This window comes from Phyllostomus hastatus, unplaced genomic scaffold (genome assembly GCF_019186645.2).
Source record: "Phyllostomus hastatus isolate PE091 unplaced genomic scaffold, TTU_PhHast_1.1 phas_contig_58, whole genome shotgun sequence".
Lineage (NCBI taxonomy): Eukaryota > Metazoa > Chordata > Mammalia > Chiroptera > Phyllostomidae > Phyllostomus > Phyllostomus hastatus.
The window spans coordinates 55,645,075-55,660,208 of NW_025333916.1; the positions used below are offsets into that span (position 1 = coordinate 55,645,075).

Genomic DNA, 15,134 nt, shown 5'->3' on the forward strand with positions numbered 1-15,134 from the left:
AAAAGATAGTGCCCAAAAGTTATAGTAACACTTTTCAGTGTAAGAGCTACAAGGGGAGAGTGGTGGTTAATGAGAAAAAGAAATGGCAAAGATTTTAAGTGCAGCTTGTTACAAAAAAGGCTATTGAAAAACTAATTAAAGTATCACCACTATCAGTTGAGCTTATCTAACTATTGCAGTTAATTCTGGGATTTCATTGGGTACCTTTGGTTTAACACTAGTCAAGAACTATAGACTTCCAACCAAGATGGAGACATAGGTAGACACACTGTGCCTCCTCGCACAACCAAAATAAGGACAACACAAATTTAGAAACAAACAACAACCAGTACTGACAGAAAATTGAACTGTATGGAAGTCCGACAACCAAGGAGTTAAAGTAGACACACTCATCCAGACTGGTAGGAGGAGCGGAGTCGGGCAGAGAGAGCTTGGGGCAAAGTGGCGGCTGGCGGACCCAGTGAGGCGGGGCCACCAGCCGCCACTTTGGAGGGGCACAAAAGTGGATTGTGGAGGGGCACAGCGCACATGGCAGCTGGCAGACCAGGCGGTCTCACATTCACGAGCAGATAAACCAGGTGAAACTGGAGAGAGAGACAGACGGCGCAACCCAGGGCTCCAGTGTGGGGAAATAAAGCCTCAAAACACCAATTGAAAACACCTGTGGGGGTTGAGGTGTCGGGAGCGACTCCCAGCCTCATGGGAGAGTTTGTTGGAGAGACACACGGGGTCCTAGAATGTACACAAGCCCACCCACATGGGAATCAGCACCAGAAAGGCCCAATTTGCTTGTGGGAAGTGGGGGAAGTGACTAAATCCAACAGAGAGTGGAGCAAACACCATTGTTCCTTCTCAGACCCCTGCCCCACATACAGTGTCACAGCCTGGCGACTGGGTTGCCCTGCCCTGGTGAACACCTAAGGCTCTGCCCCTCACTACGTAACAGGTGTGTCAAGACAAAAAAATAGCCCAAATGAAAGAACAGATCCAAGCTCCAGAAAAAATACAATTAACCAACAAAGAGATAACCAACTTATCAGATGCACAGTTCCAAACACTGGTAACCAGGATGCTCACAAAATTAGTTGAATATGATTGCAAACTAGATGTAAAAATGAAGGCTACGCTAAGTGAAATAAGGGAAAATGCACAGGGAACCAATAGTGAGGGGAAGGAAACTGGGACTCAAATCAATGGAGTGGACCAGAAGGAAGAAAGAAACATACAATCAGAAAAGAATGAAAAAACAAGAATTCAAAAAAATGAGGAGAGGCTGAGGAACCTCCAGGACATCTTTAAACATTCCAACATCCGAATTATAGGGGTACCAGAAGAAGAGGAAGAGCAACAAGTGGAAAACTTATTTGAACAAATTAATAAAGGAGAACTTTCCCATTCTGGCAAAGGAAATAGACTTCCAGGAAGTCCAGGAAGCTCAGAAAGTCCCAAAGAAGTTGGACCCAAGGAGGAACACAACAAGGCACATCAGAATTACATTAACCAAGATTAAAGATAAGGAGAGAATCTTAGAAGCAGCAAGAGAAAAGGAGACAGTTACCTACAAAGGAATGCTCATAAGACTGTCAGCTGCTTTCTCAAAAGAAACCTTACTGGCAAGAAGGGGCTGGAAAGAAGTATTCCAAGTCATGAAAGGCAAGGACCTACATCCCAGACTGCTCTGTCCAGCAAAGCTATCATTTAGAATGGAAGGGCAGATAAAGTGTTTCTCAGATAAGGTCAAGTTAAAGGAGTTCATCATCACCAAGCCCTTATTATATGAAATGTTAAAGGGACTTATCGAAGAAAAAGAAGTACAACATGTACAGTAAACATGTAAACATGTAAAAAACATGTACAGTAAAATGACAGCAAACTCACAGTTACTAACAACCACACCTAAAAAAAAAAACAAAAGCAAACTAGGCAAACAACTAGAACAGGAACAGAATCACAGAAATGGAGATCACATGGAGGGTTAGCAACAGAGGAGTGGGAGGAGGAGAGAGGGGGAAAAGGTACAGAGAATAAGCAGCATAGATGGTAGGTAGAAAATAGATGGGGGCAGGTAAGAATAGTATGGGAAATGTAGAAGCTAAAGAAGCTAAAGTGTCATAAGTATGACACATGGACATGAACTAAAGGGGGGAATGTGGGTGTGAGGGGGTGTGCAGGGTGGAGGGGAGTGAAAGGGGGGAAATGGGACAAATGTAATAGCATAATCAATAAAATATATTTTTGAAAAAGAACTATAATATTTCTCATCAGTAATAATGTTACAATTATATAATTTTCTTCCTCTGTGGGTCCCTACCATTCTGACAGGGGACCGAACAGTTGGAAAATTTTAGTTTAAGTAATAGCTAATAAGCTTAATAACCAATGCACGTAAAAGTTTTTCTTCCAGGAACTGAAGGTATGACCCGCCCTGACTCCAGGAGACCATAAGCAGTCCCACCTTTGCTCCTCAGGGGGACAGCAAACAGTTCAAGATGGTATCTGAGCCGTTGTACTCCAGGGTGGGATGACCACCACCTGGGGCACAGCTAAAGACCACCTCGTGAGGCACAGCTGAAGACCACCACCCAGGCAAGAATGCTGAAGTTTGTTTGTTTTTTTAATCTAATTAACTTTTCCCTGAATTCCAAACCCCTTACCTACACTTGGTTCTCCTTATAAAATGGGCCATTTAAAAATGGAATTGAAGATGGTCTGTTAGGGCATGAACTCTCCATCTTCTCAGATGGCCCGCCATGTGAATAAAGCGCCCACAAAGATTCAATCGCTGTCATTGCTTACTGGATTTGGTAGTGACAGGCAGCCCCAACTCAGGTGTCTTTTCCGGTTTCAGTTCTAACAACTATAACTAGTTTCCCCCAGAGAATCTTTCCAGGTAAAGGAAATGTGCCTTTGAACTCAGAGTCGAAGAGTATGCTCCAGTTGAACATCGTTTTAATTATTTTGTCTTCAGAAATTTGAAGTGACAGGTCTCTACATAATAATGGAAAGATTTGCCAAAATCTTACCAAAACTCTTTCTACCATGTTTTCTCCAAAAACAAAATCAGAACTGCAGCTTTTAAAAGAACTCTTGTCTTCATTGGGTTGACATCTAAAAAAAAAGAAATAAGCATTTGCAGTTTTATTTATTTTGTGTGTGTGTTTAACTATTTTTTGTTGTTAACTATTACTTTTTTCCCCTTTCATCAATGATTTATTTATTGTTTTTACATATTTGTTTTTATGTTTTTAAGATTTTATTTATTTAGTTTTAGAGAGAGGGGAAGGGAGAGAGAAAGAGGGAGAGAAACACCAATGTGTGGTCGCCTAATTCGAACGCTAGTTCTAATCTTCTCTCAGGTCAAATATGCCTTCGTCACTGCTGATACTAGTAAATACTAACTTCTACTTTGCATATTTAGACTGTGTTCTTTACTGTCTATCTAACCTTTATCAATAAATAAGGCTGAAAAATAATTTCAAAGAGAGAAAAAATGCCAGAGAAAGAGGAGGAAAGACTCATTTACTTGCCAGATTATTAATGCCTAACTAAATAAAAATTTAGCTGTATCTATTTGAAACATCCTCTCCCAAGTCAACGAGAAAATGGAGACATCCAATTTTAATATGATGATATTGAAATATTGGAGACATTTTGAAGAGCATTTTAAACTCATGTTCTTTATAAAATCTCCTTTCACACGGAAATATCATCAATCTACTTGTACAATGTGAGGACAGAAGTAAGAATGAAAGAACGGCACTTGCCCTACTGATGGAGCGCCCCAAAAACTCTGGTTAGCAGACAGCTGGACTGAGATTCTGGCATGTGGCAAATTTTTGCTCAGCAAACAGGAGTTCCTCTCAGAAATCTGAAAGAAAAGAACCCATCAAAAAATTCACTTACACTGCTTACTATGGAGACATCACACAAGGAAACAATGGTTAAAGATATTGAAATTTTACTATGTTGAAGTACTGCCCTAAGTGTTATACGTGTATTTTCATCATTTTCTCCTCACAACAAGACAATATATACAGTTTATACATCTATTATTGTCCACATTTTACAGATGGGTAAACTAACCTAGCAAGTTTAAACAACTTGGCTAAGCCTGGACAACCAGGAATGCAGATGCCATTTGAGCTTTAGTCTGTCTGACACCAGAGACTAAACACCTCATCATGCTATTTTGGAAATCCCATTCCTCGTGTTCCCTTTGCCCTTTTAGTCAAATGGAGTTAATTCTCATTTCTGGATTAGTGAGTCTATCTTTTAGGTCTACTGATTCCTCGAAACACCCTAAAAGCTTCACCATCACCACCATCCAATGCGAGAGGAAACTCTGTCTCTTTTGCTAGAAACTTTGGACTGGGAACTTGATCACTCACTCTGATGTGTATATTCGTATATTCGCACATCACCTGCCTTACTGTATGAACAAAGGAATGAGCACCTTTCGGACTGGAAGGAACCCTGCAAACAATCTCATTTAGTGTCTCCAGTGTTTTGTGGGAACCTCCCTTCCCCTACCAGAGACTGGCAAAGACACTGTCGGGACTTCATGGCTTTAAAAGTAGGTAGGGTATGTTTTCACTTTAATCTTACATCAGTCATTACAAGTAATTCCAAGTGTTTCCCCCGTTATAACAGCATCTGAGAACTGGGAGATATGGATCAGGAGAATAGGTGTCATTAGTTAGCAAAGATCAAAGTACATGCTCATGACTGCATCACTCAAAGGCTTTCTTTCTCCACCAAACTCATAGCTTTTACTCTCGGTTGCTTAAAACAGTTTAAATTAGGCATATATTGCTTAAATTATACACGATAAGTGACCACTGATCAATAATAGGATGTATAAAACTGTCCTTGATTTTGATATATGAGTTATAATAAGGAACATAAAATAATTGTTCTATGAAATTCACCTAGAGATAATTTTCACTAGATCTATAAATCACATTAATTTTGTCAGAATTCTTACGTAGCATTTAACTTTTCTTTAGATCTTCATAGGACATCATTAAATAGAAAATTCAATGATGGGCGTATCCAGTTAGGCTTTTCACTAATTAAGAATAAGTTCTATTCATAACCTTAAGTTATTCAAGGATAAATACTTACAAACAATAGCCTAAAAATTTCTCCTATGCTTAATCATTTAAGAAGAAAATTCAAGAAATATATTAAATTTTATTATTTAAATAAGCAATGAAGATTTCACAAAAATCATGCCAAAGAAGTAATATTGATCTACTTTTGATATCATAACATGTAATAAAGATTTTAATATATAATTTATGGTAATGCTGTTGCAAAACCAAATGCAACATAACATTTTAGAAATCAGTCAACACATCATATGTTTTCTTATAAACTTAAAAAATTAAACAATATACATCACTACTTAAATAAATAAAATAATATAAGTAATCTGGTGATGATTATTAGAAATGAAAACTTAATATACTGATTAAAACTTAAAATGTTTTACTTAAAAATCACATCATAAATCATGCACAAATGATAAAATAATTTTTCAAATTCACAGTGGGTCTCATGAAATCATATCTTAACCCCCAAAAGATACAAAAATATAAAAATGTTAGCAAATGCTGATCAAGTTCAACTTCCTTAATTCAGCAATAGAAAGAGAAGGTTGGGTGATTTTTTTCCAAGAATGCAAACATAGTAGTAGCAGAGGTAGGATTACTACCAATCTGATTTTTTGTCATTGAATTGATGAAATCACTGTTATTCTTTTTCAACATATTTTATCTATTTTTTGAGAGCAAAGAGAGGAAGAGGAGGAGAAAGAGGGAGAGAAACATCAATGTGTGGTTGCCTTTCATGCATTCCCTACTGGGAACCTGGATCACAATCCAGGCATGTGCCCTGCCTGGGAATCAAACCAGCAACCCTTTGGTTTGCAGGCTGGCGCTCAATCCACTGAACTACACCAGCCAGGGCTTAATCACTGGTATTCTTAACACTCCATGTGTTGTCCTTGTTATCAGTATGGAAAAACAAAACAAAACTATGTGACTACCCCTCAGTAGTATAGCTGTAGTTAAATGACTGCTGGAATTAACTCTCAGATTCCAATGAACTGATCTGGTGTCTCATTCCTCTGACATGTCTGCCTCTGGAGGACACAGCTAGAATTATAGCAACAGAATACCCAAGCTCATGTCTGCACAGCCTGAGCAAATGAATATCTCCTTAGAAAGGCCCACGAAGTGTGGTTCAGCCCCACACAACAGCTGGAAGAGAGAATTCTTCTCTTCCTCTAGTGGCTTCCCAAGCCCTCCCAATTACACTGTTTAAGTAGTGCCCTGCTCCTGCTGCCCATGAAGATGGGTCTGGAGCGGATCCCTGGTGTGACCTAAACCAGCAAAGCCATGGGGGATGCAGAAAATCCCTGCCCCAGTTTGGACTTCTGAATCCCAATGCCTGCTACCTCATTACCTCCCTTGCTCGCACATGGGATCAGTGCACTGGAACAAGACCACAAGGGTTCCCATCTTCTAGGACTCAGTTTTACAGCTTCGGGGAGACCACAAGGCTTGTTGAGCAACCCTCCAACTTAAGAGGGCATGCTGAATGAGGTTACTGAGAGCTGTTTGCTATCTAGTCCAGGTGTCCCCCACTCGGCTACTGGCTGTGCAACAGTGCAGAGCTCTGACAGCCCCTACTTCTGGCTGTGGAGCTGATAAGCACCTACCAAAACAAGGATGCGGGATTGGGGTCAGTCCTCCAAAAGGAAGGTTGGGTTTTTTTTTGTTGTTGTTGTTGTTTGTTTTTTACCTTATGTTTTGTTTTTTCTGTAGTCTTGAGGTGTTCCGATGCACTGTGTTTTACTTTTTCACACCTTTGAGTTCGAGGTGGCTGCAAAATAGCAGGCCTTAGCACATGTTCAGGATGTTTCACAGGTCCTTAACAGAGCAGAATGAAAGGGTCAATAGATCTGTAGTGAACTACCCCTTCCTCCATATTTTTGACTAATATAATGATTATTTTCCAAAGTCAGCATTATATGAGGAGTTCATGTTAATTAATCAAAGTTAAAATAGCCAGTGAATTGCCTCCCACCTACTTCCAGCCCAGATTTTACCCAATAGCTAGTTATTTTTGGCCACGGTGATAGGGGACTTAAGAGTTGGAAAATTTTAGTTTAAGCGACAGCTAATAAGCTTAGTAATCAGTGCACGTAAGAGCTTTTGTTCCAGGAACTGAAGGTATGACCCGCCCTGACTCCAGGAGACCATCAGCAGTTCCACCCTTGTTCCTCGGGAGGACTGCAAACAGTTCAAGGGGCTATCTGAGCCGTTGTACTCCAGGGTGAGAAGACCACCACCTGGGGCACCGCTGAAGGCCACTACCCAGGGCGAGAATGCTGGTGTTGTTGTTTTTAAACCAATTAACTCCTCCCTGAACCTCAGATCCCCTCACCACACCTTATTTATTCCCTGCTATAAAAACCTTGGCCTGGAAAGAAAAGGGAAGATGGTTTGTTAGGGTATGAACCCTCCATCTTCTCGGATCAGCGACTGTTGGGAACCGCCCTGACTGGTATTAGAAGCTGAAACCCCCGCCTAGCTAAGGCTAAGGGAACGCCCTTGGAACCGTGAGCCGGCAAGGAGACAAAAGCTTATCTTCCTGGCAGGAATGCTGTTTCTGCTGCTTTGTTCATAACTGAACCCCCAAAAGCTTGGTCGGTTAGCCAAAGACGGGTAAGATTCCCACGGGGGAACAACCCAAGCCAGGCACGATCACTTTTGGGAGGCCCCCCCCAAAAGAAGGACTTGGGGGGCTGCAGCAAAAGGGGGTGATGGACCCTCACTCCTCGGCTTTGACAAAGTCTGAGTTCTCAGCGTCCGGAAGAAAATCTCCTTATCTCTCGGTGGCTTTAGTTCCCGCGCTCCACCTAAGCCTGAAACAATGACGGGGAAGTACAGCTCGGTACTGGGAAGTGCGGATTTCCCGGGGTGATCAGGCCTAAGAAAGAACATGTAAATTACTGTGAAACCTTCTTTGTTCAAGAATGCTCTCAGTTGAATGAGGAGGGTCTTAGGAGGAAGCTAGTTTGTTCCTCAGCCTTACAGCTCTTTGACCCCCCAACTCAATAGACCGGCAGAGCTCTTTGTTTTCTATATTCCTTACTTCCCCTAATGAGTATTGTACTGTTACCTGAGTTATTATGCAAAATGAGCCTAATAAAAGCAGGTATGGACGGTGGATCGGCGCGCTCCCCACTAGGGGGGGTGGCCATTCTGTCCCTACTTCCCCACAGAAACTAGTTTGTCTCTGTGCATGTGTGTTTTTTCTCGCGTATTGTCGAGCCATCCACAGCGTTCCGTGGTCACTGCTGGCCGGTGACCCACGCGCAACAGCTGGCGCCCAAACGTGGGGCAGCGATTCGGGACCACAGAGGTGGGACCCCGTTCGAGACCACTTGGAACCAGCGGCTACGAGCCGTCGCTGTGGACAACGCATCAACTTCGGGTGGATTTGCGCGCTAACAGCCCAGGTAAGGGGCCAACGACCCCTGAACTCTTTCTCGGGCTTGTCGTGGGATGCGTTGAATTTTCAGGGAAGTAGGTCTTTCTTTTCTAGGTCGTTTCTCTCTTCGCGACCGCCTATAATTGGGTAAATAGTAATTTAATTCTCAAGTTTGAAAAAACAAACGATTTGCCTTGAAAAAAGTAATCAGGTGATTTATTTTGGCCAATTAAAAGTAAGTAAAAGGAAGCTTTTTCTTTAAAAAAAAAAGGAAGGTAAACACGGGTTGTAATTTATCTAAAGGGCAGAAAGCTTTTCTGCGTATATTACAACAAGTTCTTAAAGAAGCAAAGTATAAGGAAGTATAAGAAAGTATAACAAAGTATAAGAAAGAAAAGCATCTGGTTCAGCTTTTGCAATCTCTAAGAAAATATTGTCCTTCATTTCCTGATAGAGGGACGTTAGACATTGATGTTTCGGAAAAAGTGGGTGAAAGGTTGAAATCTTTGCAAAACAGTGGTATATCTATTGGTGCACACACCTTTGTAACCTGGAGGCTTGTCAGGGATTCTCTCGAGTTCATTTGGGCAAAGAAAACAGAGCTAGATGATGAGGAATATGATTCTGACAGTGAAACGGTGTGCAAATTGAGTGAGCAGATCACGGAGGCCCCACCTTCACCCCCCACAGAGAAGGATGGATTTTGCTCTGTATCTGCTCTGAAAAGGAAATTGAGGATTCCAGGGAAGGTTGAAACTTCACACTCTAGGAATGTAAATGGGAAACTGTAAAGATAAATGGAAAAGTAAATGTTTTAGGAAAGAAGTTATGTGATGTTAGTTAGTAATTGAAGGTATAAGGCATGGAAATGCAATCTTGGTGAATATCAGAAGGGGTATGAAAGAAAGATTAGAAGGTTTGTGAATGTTTCAGAAAGTCTGTGGAAGTAAATGTTTTAAGAAAGAATTATGTGGTGTGTGTTAGTAATGGAAGGTATAAGGCATGGAGATACAATCTTGGTGGATATCAGAAAGTGAATGAAAAAGAATAGAGTTTGTGAGTGTTGCAGAAGGTCTGTGGAAGTGAAAGTTTTCAGAAGCCTGGTAGATATCAGAAGGAAAAGGATTTTCCTTCACACTTTATATTTTTCTCCCTACCTGATCCCTCCAGAATTTGGCATTCTAAAGGAGTAAGTAATGACATAAGGTTTCTTTGCATAAATATAACAAGATCAGTCGTTAATAGTGGTTATGATTTAATTGTGTCTTCCAACTCTTTCCAAATCTGTTATCTCCAGAATATGACCAGAAAATGAATGAATCCAAATGGCATTATTAGCATTTAACAATGCACTGCTCTCCTTATGAGTCCGACAGTTTGTTAACACCTGGTTGCACTTATGGTTTAATCAATGCTACTTTAGAATTAGTCCAACAGGCTCAAATAGATCAGGAGATCCTGACCCGCCTTTCTGCAGTTGAATCAGCACTGGACTGGATTGGCGAACGCCAGGACGCTCTCGTGACTCGTCAACACCTAACCTGTGACCCTGGTTTCTCCAGACTGTGTGTCACACCGCTGCAGTGGAATTCCAGCCAACATACTTGGACTGATATACAACATCGCTTGAGGGGAGCTTTCTCCACTAACTTAAAAGGACAAATTGATAAATTGCAGTTGGAGTTACATCATCAGCTGCAGGACATTCAACGTTTAACCAAACAGGACATTTTTTCGAGCCCTTAATGAAAATATTAATTGGCTGAATCCTAAAACATGGTTTGATGGAATTAATTTGAGAATTTGGGTTTTTGGAGCTGCTGGTTGTTTACTGATTGTGATATTGATTTGTGTACTTCGGTGTATTTGCAAATTGTTTTCCCAGGGTCGTATCAGAGACCAGCAGGTAGCCACCTTTATGGAACCCTTAGCAGTCCTAACTGAAAACAAGGGAGAAGGTATGAGAAACCACTCTGGCAGGCGTAAAATTAAAACTCAACACCCACGTAAGAAAGTAGGTGATGAGTCGGTGCGCAGAACTGCACCTGTTAAGAAATCCTCTCGTAAGAAGTCAGGCTTGCATTATGCTCAAACTGCCATGTGATTTGCCTTTCCTGATATCTATGTAATTTCTCTCAAAGATTGAAATGTAATCAGACCTATTACTTTTGTTTTTTCCCTTAATATGTTTTCTTGCACTGAATTTAGAAATTTAGGTATTCACCACCCATAGAATTTAGTTTCTGCTTTATATTTCTATTATTGCCTTATGATGTATGTAGATGTTGCTTTTCTTCTGATTTGCATTCGAAAACAGCAAAAGTAGGTTTCACAGGCTTAACGACCACAATTGATTTTTAAAAAACTAAAAAAGGGGGATATGTTGGGAACCGCCCTGACTGGTATTAGAAGCTGAAACCCCCGCCTAGCTAAGGCTAAGGGAACGCCCTTGGAACCGTGAGCCGGCAAGGAGACAAAAGCTTATCTTCCTGGCGAAGTACAGCTCGGTACTGGGAAGTGCGGATTTCCCGGGGTGATCAGGCCTAAGAAAGAACATGTAAATTACTGTGAAACCTTCTTTGTTCAAGAATGCTCTCAGTTGAATGAGGAGGGTCTTAGGAGGAAGCTAGTTTGTTCCTCAGCCTTACAGCTCTTTGACCCCCCAACTCAATAGACTGGCAGAGCTCTTTGTTTTCTATATTCCTTACTTCCCCTAATGAGTATTGTATGTTACCTGAGTTATTATGCAAAATGAGCCTAATAAAAGCAGGTATGGACGGTGGATCGGCGCGCTCCCCACTAGGGGGGTGGCCATTCTGTCCCTACTTCCCCACAGAAACTAGTTTGTCTCTGTGCATGTGTGTTTTTTCTCGCATATTGTCGAGCCATCCACAGCGTTCCGTGGTCACTGCTGGCTGGTGACCCACGAGCAACAAGCGACCATCTGAATAAAGCGCCTGTAAAGATTCAATCGCTGTCATTGCTTATTGGGTTTGGTAGTGATAGGTAGCCTGAACTCAGGTGTCTTTTCCATTTTCAGTGGGACTTGTCTTGTCAAATGTATTCTTTCTTGGTTTGTCACTCAGCCCGACCTCCATACCCCCAACACACACCTACTCGTACGCAGATTAAAATACAGGTGGTGAAGTGCAATGCCTGAGGGTTTTGTAATAGAGAAACTACATACCTTGTTCTGCACTGTTCATGTCAACATTCCTTTGCACAAGAGTCGGTGTCATAAAGACCTTGTTTTTCTTCACTGTAAGAAAAAATATTTGGAAAAATTCAAATCTGTGAGAATGGGTCACTTTCTGCATGGTATGGGTTTTAACAGTCCTGTACTGAACTCACCAGTAGAGGTCACTGTTGGCACTAATAGAGTAGCAGGCAGTGCATAGGAGACCGCTCATTCCGCTAAAAATGCATGATGGCAACATGAGGTTTGCTACATTGTTCTGTTTACTCTCATAAATCTAAGTGGAAATTAGGTCATTAACAGAATAGGCCATCTTTAGAATCATGAAAGCAAGTACTGAGACAAATTCTACAGATTATCAAATCCAAATTGATAACGAACTCTCTGTGTGCATCAATATGTATTTCTTGCAAAATGTTTTAAAAAATTGTTAGGAAATTCTGTCCCCTCCCCATTCTAATACCTGAAGACAGAAGTAAACCCATTATGTTCTGTGAAGTGTGTGTGTTGGGGGGGGTAAGACTGTGGTGGCTGCAAGTCCAGAATTATTATGCATTTCAAAAAGCTCCCTCTCAGTTGCAGACTGCAAAAGGAGCGACCTTTGAGCATTTGAGTAATGGAGATCAAAAAGAAAATTGCTTCATTAAAGTATTACAATTTATTACAAATTTCGGGGGTAGAATTGCTTCTCTAATTCAAAATTCAATGAAATGGTTTTTATAATCTTTATTATTGAAAACCAACAATGAACGGACCATATAAAATTATAAAATTTTTGTTTCAACATCATCAATATTCTGCACTACATACAAAGGCTTACTGATATGAATGTTTCTTTATTCATTCTTTCCTTTTTTTGTGTGACTGATTTTTTTGTCTGATTAAAAGAAAAAGAATTGAAACAGTTATCTAGATAACTTAAAGCCATCCCTTTGCTTTGTGCACAAATACAATAAACAAATCCTTTAGGGTTAGGGTTGGAATAGGGGTCCTAATGTCTGTAACGTTTCAGTACGGCTGAGGGGGGTCTACGGAGTCAGAAACTCCTCTCTTCTGTATCTGAAAGGTGTCTGACCCATTGTTTCTCACTCATGTTTGGAATGATTAATAAGAATATACATTCATTCATTTGAATTTTTGGTGGTTCCCAGGTACATGAGGATCAGGTAAAAGGAAGGGAAGAGTCTATATGTTTTATTTCTAGTGGGAAGCGTTACTTGAAAAGGGCAGTTGGTTGTTCAGTAGAAATAAAAACACACAGGATATAAATCATAATTTGAATGTACAAAATGTTCCAGCCATTTCAAGTATTTTATAATGATAAAATTGTTTTACTTAGCAAAGCATTAGAAATTTCAAATAAAAAAGAAGGAATCTTTTAATCAGTGAAAAGTACAAAAGGACTCATATTCTAAGCTTCAAGATACAAACCTAAAGCATAAACTTTAGAATAAGAAGCTGATGCATAGTTGTGTGTCTTTGATACTCTATACTCTTATATTATAAACCGTACACATGGACAACAGTAGCAAGAAGAAAGCAAGTTATTTTATAAGGCTGCCTTATACAATATGTTCCTATCATAAACATGAAATCCTAAAAATAGCGTCAAGTTCAAACTTTCTACCAAAAATAAACATATGCTGTCTGGGTTTGTGGTATTGTTAAGTATTCTTCCATACACACTTTGCTAAGATCTCTATTTTATTTGCCACGAAAATGTCAGCATTTTATAGTCGCTGAGAGAGATCATCATTAACAAGAATGGATTTTGAAAAGTCAGAGTGTCAGGCTTGATTGAACTTCTAGGGGCCCTTTATTACTTGGCCCAGAATGGGGGCGGGGAGGGGGGGGAGGTTGGGAGGACGGTGGAGGGTGACATCTCATTCACCTCTGGGACAAAGGTTGGCACTAAAGGCGGATTGCAAACTGCTTGTAGCGTCAGGAAGGAAGTGGGTTTTTGTGTTCCTTTTGACTTGGATTTTTGCCGTTTCAGAAAATTTTCTACATCCCTGATTTAGAAAAATGTATTTTCTACATCCCTGATTTACAATAAAAATAAAATGTGCCTCTGGTAGGGATTATAAATGAATGTCCATCCAATTCAGTAAATATTTGAGTGCTCACTGTGTTTGAGACACCCGATCGGGCATGAAGATGACCTGGAGGAACTTACAGCGCAGGAGACGGGCACCTGCAGGAGCAGCTGCAGTGCCAGGAGGAGGGTAATGCCATCAATCTCAAGAGGAATCACCGGGAGTGCTTTCCGTGTAAGAGACAGGCAAACCAAGCCACTGATTTACTCGGGATGCAGGACTCTCTCTGGTGAAGTTCTTAGAGTAAATGTCTTTTTTAAAGACAGGCATCTCTTTATTTAAGTAGATATTTACTTAGGAGAAAATGGCCACTTTCGGTACAAAGCCAATACATTGTTAATGCAGAAACTTTGGAAACAGCAAAATACAAACAGAGGGAAAACAAAACCCAATCACGTGTAATCCCATTACCGAAAATTACCATTGCTAATGGGCTGGCTTCTGTCCTTTTAGACTTTTTCCACGTTGATCAGTGGAGTGTACTTAGTGTACAATCCATTTTACAGTCTGCAGTTTTCATATGACCACATACTGTAAACACTACATACTGGGTAGACTTTTAAAAATTATCCATTCGACAAGTTTCTTAGAAATTTCACACTCAGTAAACGTAACAGTGAACACTCAACAGCCAACACTATACCTACCTCCTTGAGACTGAGAATCTGCAGTGTGCAAAGGAAAAGATGAAGACCGTATGCGCTTTCTTGAAAAACCATTACATTCTGCAAGAAAGTCAGTGTGAAGGGTAAAATGGATTGCAATAACAAATTATCCTCAACCAATGATATGGTGGGCTAGAATTTCCTTCTATCTCTACAAATTATCATTTGATAACCTGTTAACTCCTGAAGCAGAATTTTAAATATCAGGGTGAATAGCTTGATTATTAACTGACAGTCATATCATCCTAGCATGAAACCATCAGAAACCAGTAGTTTCAGCAAGAAATTGCGTATGAATTCCGAGACTGTATGGAGAATGGTTTCGGTACGTTGAGACGCAGGCAGCAGAGAATCATGGGATTTTCGAGTTGTTCACATCACTGTTCTCAGGGACCCTCATTCATCTTGCAAAACAAAAGCCAGCCTACCTTCACGTTTGCTTGTCTGTCTGTTTGTAATTTTATTTTAATTTGGAAAAAACTTCAAATTTATACAAAAGCTGGACAAGTAGTGCAAAACATTCTTGTATGCCCTTTAATCAGATTCATCAATTACTAACATTTTTCCTTATTTGATTTCATCCTCTACCTATATACATATTTTTCTGAATCACTTCAGATTAAGCTCTGTGTATTATGCCCCTTACACCTAAATATTACAAGGTGTATTTCCTAG

At 40.4% G+C, this 15,134-nt stretch overlaps 1 protein-coding gene across 4 annotated transcripts in view; it reads right to left on the bottom strand.

Annotated features, from left to right (window-relative positions):
- Positions 1-15,134, bottom strand: part of RANBP3L (RAN binding protein 3 like) — a 47,901-nt gene that overhangs the window by 12,777 nt on the left and 19,990 nt on the right. For 2 of the 4 annotated variants that reach the window (XM_045847985.1, XM_045847984.1), the window contains 5 exons: positions 14,442-14,519; positions 11,690-11,761; positions 6,808-6,935; positions 3,765-3,868; positions 3,024-3,108 (listed from right to left, as the gene is read on the bottom strand). In XM_045847985.1, the coding sequence (XP_045703941.1) occupies positions 3,024-3,108; positions 3,765-3,868; positions 6,808-6,935; positions 11,690-11,761; positions 14,442-14,519 (467 nt within the window). The remainder of the gene's footprint in view (positions 1-3,023; positions 3,109-3,764; positions 3,869-6,807; positions 6,936-11,689; positions 11,762-14,441; positions 14,520-15,134) is intronic. The other 2 variants (XM_045847987.1, XM_045847986.1) reach the window with 2 other exon arrangements.